The sequence below is a fragment of the Taeniopygia guttata genome, chromosome 3 (genome assembly GCF_048771995.1).
Source record: "Taeniopygia guttata chromosome 3, bTaeGut7.mat, whole genome shotgun sequence".
Lineage (NCBI taxonomy): Eukaryota > Metazoa > Chordata > Aves > Passeriformes > Estrildidae > Taeniopygia > Taeniopygia guttata.
In genome coordinates, this window is record NC_133027.1 from 99,121,577 (window position 1) to 99,130,245 (window position 8,669).

Here is an 8,669-nt window from a genome sequence, read left to right on the forward strand (position 1 = left end):
GCCTCCCTCCCCCGCCGCATTTTCCCCGGCCGCAGCCCTGGCGCGGCTCCTCGCCGGGAGCCGCCGCCGCCGGGAGCCGCCGGGCTGCGCGCCGCCGCCCAGCCTCGCCTTCCCCCGGGGACGGCCGCTGAGCCCGCTCGGGCCGGCACGGAGGCTCGGTCCGTCGGCACGGAGGCTCAGGCTGCGAGGTGGGGAGCCGCAGTCCGGTCTCTTGTGGCTTCGCTAAATCCCTGACGCGCCGGGGCGGCTGTAAAGGTACCGTGGCAGGAACCCACAATTGCAGAGACCTCTCCTGTCAGGACTGCAAATACCGTAGAAGGACTTTGTGGGATTAATTATTATTTCTCAGCAAAAGGGGAACATAACAGGCCGTGGAAACTACCCTGAGCTTGTGGCCGGGAGGCTTCTCCCGAGTGCCCTCACCTGGGCGATCCCCGGCGCCAGCCTCCGCCCCGGCGGTCCCCTTTGGCCGCCACCCCGTGCGCCGCTCCCGAGGAGGCACCGCGGCTCCCTGCAGCCGCTCATCGCACCCTCTCCCTCGACCTTGCAGCTTGCACGACCTCTCTCCCTCGCCTTTCACTTTGTGTAGACCGACAAGGGACGGGAAAGGATGCGGGTCCCTGCCCCGCAGAGTCGGTAAACTTAAAACGCGGTGTGCAAAGGGCACGCGTGTGTGTGATAAGGGTCCGTTTAATCAAGCGAAGTGTTTCTGACTTTTACACTCTTACACGTGTTCCTCTCCTGTATGAAACACCCCGACACGCTCTGGAAATCCAGTATAAGTAAGTGTCCAGCGTCCAGTAATCACAAATGCCAGTGCCCTTCACGCCGGAGCGTGGTGGGACACGGCCGGCGATTAATGGAGAGGCATCCCTCTCCGGCCCCGTATCATCGTGCCTTCTTCTCGCTCCCGGGCAGGTACGAGAAAAGTGTAATGAGATCCCAGGTCACGAACAGGGTCTCCATTGTACATGAGAGGCCCCTTCCTTATAAAATTCGCCAACAGTGGTTACTGGGCGCTGGGGAGAGTGGCTATAAGGGAACGCTTTTAGAAAGAAATTTTTCTGCAAGGGCCGGAGACGGGCTTTTCCTCCCACCGCAGCCGCGGCTGCTAGGGACGGCAGAGCCTGCTGTCCGTCCGGAGCGGCAGGGATGGGATGGGGCTGCGGGATCCAGACGGGACGGCGGGGCCCGGCCGAGACAGCGGCTCCGTCCCGCCGCGCCGCAGTGCCCCGCGGCGAGGAGCAGGGGCCCGGGCTCCGCGCTCCCCCTCTCCCCCGACGGGCGCCTGCAGCGTCAATCACGACGGAAATTTCTCCCTCGCTAGCTAATATCTCAGCTCTCAGGGCCGCCTCTGAGTGGATCTGAGCAATCTGTCAACCCAGCCGGGGAGCCACCTCAAAACAGATCGGGTTACCCCTGATTGACAGCGTCACCATGGCAAATAATTTGACTAAAACTATTGTCTTCTCCTGGCAGTCCCCGGGTCAGATAACCGGACCAATCACAGCGCGGATAATCACTTTTCATGCCAGCTTAGAATAATATTATTAAAAAAAAAAAAAAAAAAAAAAGAGAGAGAGAGAGAGAGAAAGAAAGGGGGGAAAACTCCGAGAGGGAGAGAGGAGCGAGTGAGCAGGGCTTTACCACTATATTATGTGGGATCTGGCGGTGGGGGGTGGGGGGGAAGCAGGGAGATCCCAAACCGGCGGCCGAGGGGGGTGGGGGTGTGAGAGCCGCGGCCGCTGCGAGCGCTGCAGATAGGAGACAAAAGAGGCACGAAGTTACTCTCGCAACTTGGACTTACAAAAACGAGGCGGCGGCCGGGGGGAAAAGCCGCCCGCGCTCGGGCTCTCGAGACTTTTGTCGTCGCTCTTCGCATTTTTTCCCCGGCTCCCGCGACCGCCCCGGGGCCGGGCGCCGCCGATGGCCGCGGCCCCCCGCGCCCGGCCGTGACGCCCAAGCGGGCCCCGCCGGGCGCCGCCGCCCCGGGGCCGGCCCCGCATGCCGGGCGCTGCCCGCCGCCCCGCGCCGCTTCCCTCTATGCGGCCGTAGGGCGCGCGGCGCGGCAGGGCTCACCATGTCGATGCTCCCGACTTTTGGCTTCACCCAAGAGCAAGTGGCCTGCGTCTGCGAGGTGCTCCAGCAAGGCGGCAACATCGAGCGGCTGGGGCGGTTCCTCTGGTCCCTCCCTGCCTGCGAGCACCTCCACAAGAACGAGAGCGTCCTGAAGGCCAAGGCGGTGGTGGCCTTCCACCGGGGCAACTTCCGCGAGCTCTACAAGATCCTGGAGAGCCACCAGTTCTCGGCGCACAACCACCCCAAGCTGCAGCAGCTCTGGCTGAAGGCGCACTACATCGAGGCGGAGAAGCTGCGGGGGCGACCCCTAGGGGCGGTGGGCAAGTACCGGGTGCGCCGCAAGTTCCCGCTGCCCCGCTCCATCTGGGACGGCGAGGAGACCAGCTACTGCTTCAAGGAGAAGAGCCGCAGCGTCCTCCGAGAGTGGTACGCCCACAACCCCTACCCGTCCCCCCGCGAGAAGCGGGAGCTGGCCGAGGCCACCGGCCTCACCACCACCCAGGTCAGCAACTGGTTCAAGAACCGCCGGCAGCGGGACCGCGCCGCCGAGGCCAAGGAAAGGTACGGCTTCCCACGGCTTTCCCCGGCGCCCGCGGCTCCCCGACCCCGCCGCTCACCCCGAGTCTCTATTTGCCCTGGTCCCGGCTGCGGAAGGCCCGCCGGGAGGGGATGGGGGCTCTCCGCCTCGGGGGCGCCCAGAGAACCAGAGGCGAGCGAGCCGGGCGCTTGGTGAAGGCGTCTGCGCACCAAAAGTAGCCCCGGGAGAGGCGGCCGGGACCCGTTCCCCGCCGACACCCCACTCCCCGCACAGCCGGCGCGGCGGCCCCGGGGCAGCCCCGGCTGCCAGGGACGCTTTACACGGCCTGCGAGGATCCCGGTTAAGCAGCGCTGCCGCCTCCTCTCCGTCGCAGCCCGGCGTGGAGCCCAGCCAGGAGCCGCGGCCGGAGGAGAGGCCGGCGGCGGCGGGGCCCAAAGGCAAGGGCTCCACAGCCTGAGCAGCTCAGAGCGGTCCTTGAGGGTTACCCCGGTGCAGAAAGGGGCAGCCGGGGGCAGCCGGCAATGCGTAGGGCCGAACCTCGGTAGCAAATATGTCCTCTGTCCTGGGCTCCTGGCGTCCTGAGCGGAGCAACTTCCTGCCTCGCTCATGACCTTGCAGTTCTTATTCGCTACCCAGCAAGGTGCTCATGAACGCACGTCAATAGGTGTGTGTTCTTAGGCCGAATATGATTCTGCATCTGTGTTTTTCACGTTAAGTGGAGGGAAGGGACCATTAATCGCCGGGAATAGGTTAATGCCTACATCCCTGGCTATTCGGGATGATTTTTCCACCAGCATTCCCTGTGCCTTAGGAAGACGGTTCGAAGAAGCAAAAAGGGTCCTCTTGCTGCCTTCAGTATCTCATTGAACTGCCCGGTCCGTACAGGCAATTGTAGGATCGTATGATCTGCGCGGTCAATTAGCGGATCAGAATCCTGTAGATCCGTGCCTCCGAGGAGAATTCTTTCTATCACTGGTTTCTGCCAACCGTGTTTTGGAAACAGGCGGCGCCGCGGCCGCACTGCCGCGCAGCCCCGCAGATTCGGGCACAGGTTTGCTCTATTCATTTCCCGAAACTGTGCTAGTGCTTTAATTTTCCTTCAAATCCTCACAAGTGTTGGTTTTACGAGATGTTAGAGATCCTTTTTATTGCTGATAGCAGGGACTCACCTTCAGATATCCAAAGGAAATGAAGGTTACACTTATTCCATTCCTTTTTTTTTTTTCCCGAGGAATCAAATTTTAAAGGTCTCCAGAGGCAAATAATATTTTTGACATTGAAAAATACACTCAACCTAATATTACACTCCAGGCGTTGGAGAACAGATCGTTCATGGGATTGCTATCCACTCAAGGAAACCTGTTCAAACAGAGCTTTCTTGTCTATTTTAATTTTTTTGGCACTAAGTGTCTCCAGCCACATTATGCAGCCCTTAGTGAGGAAAACCCGTCAGTGCAACAGCTTAATTTCTCTCGACCAAATCCTGCAGAATAGGGCCCCTCTGCCAGACAGTGTGTTACAAAACTCCCACAGAAGCTTCTAAATAGGTTTGCACTGCCTTCAGTAGTTCAGGCAGAACGGTGTCTAAAGTATTTCTACGAGAGCTCTGCAGGCCGCGTAAGCCTTGCCTAGACGGCCACCCCGACCCCTTCCTGTCACTCACATTACCGAAAAAAAAGCCCCATCTATAGATATATAAATATATAGAATATATCTGCAAGGGCTTGGCCCGCCTCCAGCGATCTCTTGGTATTCACCCGGTGATGAATTTCGAAACTATGTCCTGCCTTTCCGAGCCTCTGTCGGCGTGCCCCCGCCGCGGAGCCGTGCGAGGCCATCCTGGCTGCGCCCACGCCGCTCCAGGAGGGGACGGAGGAGCAGCGGCGGGCGTGCGGAGCATTTCCCGAGAGGGCCGGGGAAAGCAGCGGGTTAACTCTGTTCGCTTTCCTTATCGTCCATATTGGGCTATGTTTTGAGCTTGAAGCTCAGGGCAGGGGGGGGGAAAAAAACCAAGTCCAGTTAATTAAGCAAAATACTTTCCCCTCCTGATGTGAGCCCGGGAGGCTGTTCTGCTGCACGGAGCCATCCTGCCTGCAGCTCTCCGGGCTTTGGCCTTCTCAGGAGAAATTATGGCTGAACATCTCTTCAGCTCCTAGAGCAGTTTTAAAGTTAAAAAGTCTTTTTTTTTTAATAGCTGTTTTTTTTTAAATAAAGTCTTCCTCCCTTTCGCCCCCCTCCTCACGCTGTGCAAACTCTTTGGACGCAGAAAATTACGGTTTGGCAAAGTGACACTTTCCGCTGGGCTGGTGGGAGACTGTTTACAAGCTCAGCGGACCTTAGACCTAAGTGCCAGATGAAGTGGCCTTGGAGGTCGGCAGAGTTTTTAAACCTCCAGTTTTTGCACTCCCCTCCGCTCGCTGCTCCCCGGAGCCAGCTCCCCGCCGCCCCCGCTCCCGCGGCGCGCACCCCGGAGCGACGGCCACATGGTGATTTCCCTCCCTCTTTTGTGTTTCCTATAGGGAAAACAACGAGAATTCCAACTCCAACAGCCACAACCCGCTCTCGGCGTCTATGAACGGGAATAAGACAGTTTTGGGGAGCTCAGAGGACGAGAAGACGCCGTCAGGGACCCCGGATCACACCTCCTCCAGCCCTGCGCTGCTGCTCAGCTCCAACCCCGGGCTGCAGCCCCTGCACGGCCTGGGCCACCCCCAGGGCCCCAGCGCCATCCCCGTGCCCAGCGGCGACCCCATGCACCACCACAGCTTGCAGGACTCCATTCTCAACCCCATGTCATCTAACTTGGTCGATCTGGGCTCTTAAAACCGTGTACACGCTCAACTCCTTCGCGCCAGCCCTTCTTTCCTCAATTTTTGTTGTTTTTTTTTTTTTTTCTTTTTTCCATAATCTTACCTGGGACTTTGAAGCAATGACAAACACCTTAGTGGAAGTGTTGTGCCCTTTGGCAGTAGGCTGGCTGCAGGTTTGCAAGGTAGTGGGCTCTGCTGTGGGTAGCTGATATTGTGAAAAGCCTTAAGGGTTGCTTACAGGCGTTTTCAGGCGTGTAAGGACTGTCGGACAGGAGCCGTGATTTTCACGGCAGGCTGTAAGGCTGATCGGTGTAGCAGCTCGTTCCAGCCTTAACTTCACAAATCTCTCAGTGTTGTCACTCGGTCGGGCCGGTCTGTATGGGAAGAGGCACATTGTAATATTTCTATTTTTTTTTTGAGGGGGGGGGGTGGGGAAGAAAGGGGAACGCAAGGCTGCTCTTGCCATGCCTGTTTGAAAGTTACACATCGCTCCCGTTATCCTATTGTAGTTATGTATCCGTGGCAGGTGTACGATGTACAATTTCAACTAAGAATACAAAAGTTGTAGTCAAGATATAGCAGCAGCACGCGCTCTAGGCAGACTCTGTAACCTTCTTGTAGCTGATGCTATGCAGAGAGACAGCTTCTTTGGCCTCGTCCATGTGGTGCTTTCGCCATTTGCTGGGTGGGAAAGGAAGTGATGGCCCGGCTCCGGCCCGAAGGAAGGCAGAGGTAGATTTTCCCCTCGGTGTGCAACGCGGGCTGCAGCGGGCTTTAAAAAGAAAACAGGAATTGCTGCTCAAGTTTAGACCTAAACGACAGTATCAACCGCAAGTCACTCACCTTAGTTTTGTTTATTGTTTATATTATGTGAATACATTCTTTGGAAAATATTTCTGCTTTTATTTTATAATAAAATTTAGAAATCTAGCTCGGCGTATGGCTGCTTCACTCGCCCGCGGGGTATTTTCGGGCTCAGCCCTGAGCGGGGCAGAGCGGGTGTCCCGATGGGGACACGGGGAAGGCAGTGCGGGTGCTCAGAGCTCCGCCACCCGGCCCGGTTTGGCCCGGGCACCTCGGGGCCCTTGCCGGCCCGGTCCGGGGCAGGCTGAACGCCACGGGCAGCTGAAGTCGCCCTGCGGGAGCGGAGAGCCAAGGGCACGGGGAAAGACGGGCGGTGCGGGCCTTGAGGCAAGCGGAGAGGTCGCCCACCTGCCCTCCGAGGGCACCGCCGTGCAGGCTGCGGGCTTCTCTTCCTCGGTGTCCGCCTGCCCCGGCAAAAAGCCGCCCCCTCTCCCCCCCGCCTCGTCCCGAAGGCTGGTGGGCAAACCGAGGGTGGCCGGACCCCGCTCCGGGGTCCAGCACGGCTGGGCTGCAAATGCCTTGTGCCTGCGGGATGCTGGGAAAGGGATTTCTCTATTCCTCTCCTTTTCTTTTCTTTCTTTCTTTTTATTTTCCTTGCCTGTAAGCACCGGGTGGCCAAAGACACAGGCAGGTTGCTTGCCAGTTTGCCCCATTAAAAGAGTGCAGGACTCTTGCAACTTGCACCTTCGCCGTCTGTCTTTGCTCGAAGCCGAATATATTATATGCTTTAAATGTTCTCAGAACTTCCAAACAGCTTTGTACCTTCATTTTTGGTCTTTTTTAAATCTTTTTTGGAATTATTTTCTTGTGAAAAAATAAGCCAAGAAAACGATTTGACTTCAAGCGGCGTAGAAAAATGTGTAGATCAGCAAAGATCGTGTCCAGGTTTCAGATGCTGGCTGAAATTTCAATCAGTGGGAGTATGGTGCGGGCAGTGTTCTAATTTGATGTAATCTGGGTCTGGATTAGCGCCTCTGTGCGTTTGCGGGTGCCCGCTAAAAGCACATTTCTCTGAGGTCCCGTTAAAAGTCTATAGGAGAGAATTGTATGGATGTCGGTAATGGGGAGATTCGGTCTCCGAAAAAAGATCTTCCTTAGTCGCGGTTATAAATCCAGTTTTCTCCTTATGCTGGGGTGCAGCGGGGTGCAATATTTTATCGGAGACAATGTGGTATATTCGGGTTTACGTTTCCTCACTTCTGCACTTTGGGGTGATTTTTTCAGCAGCAGAGATGAGCTGGTTGATGCCTGTGCTGTGGGAGCATACCAGTGTGGCCTTACGTGCATAAGGGTATGAATAGAGGATCCTATTATTTCCGTTGAGAGGCATCTAATAATTTTAGCTATGGATTTTAATTCTTTGAAAATAAACATTTTTCAAGTAGAGGAACCACTGCTTCCTAAAATTACAAAAGATCTCTGCTCCGTGTAAAATAACACACACAGTGGTGCAATATGGCAAAGAATTAATTAATTGGACAGTTAATTATTTTGTATTTTTGTAGATAGAAATGAGTTTGGGAAGGAAAACAGAATGTCTGGGTTAATAAAACATGGCCTCGAAACCGAAATAAAGCCTTAAGGCTTTGCCCGCTGGAGAAAGAAAAAATGACAAAGAGTAAAGCCAAGATGGGGAATATTTAAAGAGGCAGTATGAAAACAGGATGGGGTTTACGTGATTAATAAAAGGTCATATTGCACAGAGGAGGCAGAATTTGATCGGGGAAAGTAAATGAGGAGTTGACACGGTGAGAAAGGCCTTTTGAGAGAGTGGGGTCTGTGAAAACTCATGTACGTTTCAGTGAGGATCACTTATATATGGATGAATTAAGAGACAGTGAGTCGCTGAAGCCACTTAAAGATGGCTAGAAACAGAAATCATGCAGTAAGAAAATAATTCTGCAGGTCAATCTGGCATTAAGGATGCACACAGCTCAAAGCCCCTATGATGGGACGTGTGTAATGCAACCTGAAACCCCGAACATGTTAAGACTCATTTTATCAGACCGTACTTGCCTTAGTACTGATGTTTGGTAAATTAGCCCAAATCCTTCCAATTTTCCATGCACAAAAAAAGTTCCCGATAGAGGAATATGCCGAAACTGACGTGACTAATCCTTGGTTTTAAACAGATTAGTTATGATTCACTAGCATTAGGTTACATAGGACATATCTCAGGGTTGGTTGTTCCTGGGGTACCCGCATGGGTTTCAGGGCATAAATAAAAAGACGGTCCGATTCCGTCAGGTTTTATCCATGAAACTTCCCCTGGCTACCCTCGGACCGAGGCCAGGATGTGACAGACAAACTGCACGGCAGATCCCCTAGAGCTTGGTCAATTTGGGAAGAGCCGCACTCTGTCTGTCTCATACAGGCAC

General features: G+C 55.3%; 1 protein-coding gene across 1 annotated transcript; it reads left to right on the plus strand.

The window, feature by feature from the left end:
* Positions 1 to 2,076: 2,076 nt before the first annotated feature.
* On the plus strand, positions 2,077 to 6,357 carry SIX2 (SIX homeobox 2). The gene is made up of 2 exons (XM_002196523.6): positions 2,077 to 2,640; positions 5,137 to 6,357. The coding sequence occupies exons 1-2, from the start codon at positions 2,081 to 2,083 to the stop codon at positions 5,438 to 5,440; spliced, it is 864 nt and encodes a 287-aa protein (XP_002196559.1). The 5' UTR covers positions 2,077 to 2,080; the 3' UTR covers positions 5,441 to 6,357.
* The last annotated feature ends 2,312 nt before the right edge of the window (positions 6,358 to 8,669 follow it).

What these genes read in the sequence shown, in the direction of transcription:
- SIX2 (XM_002196523.6), top strand. Translation starts at nt 2,081, where the DNA reads ATGTCGATGCTCCCGACTTTTGGCTTCACCCAAGAGCAAGTGGCCTGC. An exon ending in GCCGCCGAGGCCAAGGAAAG is followed by an intron (nt 2,641 to 5,136) that starts GTACGGCTTCCC and finishes TGTTTCCTATAG; the next exon opens with GGAAAACAACGAGAATTCCA.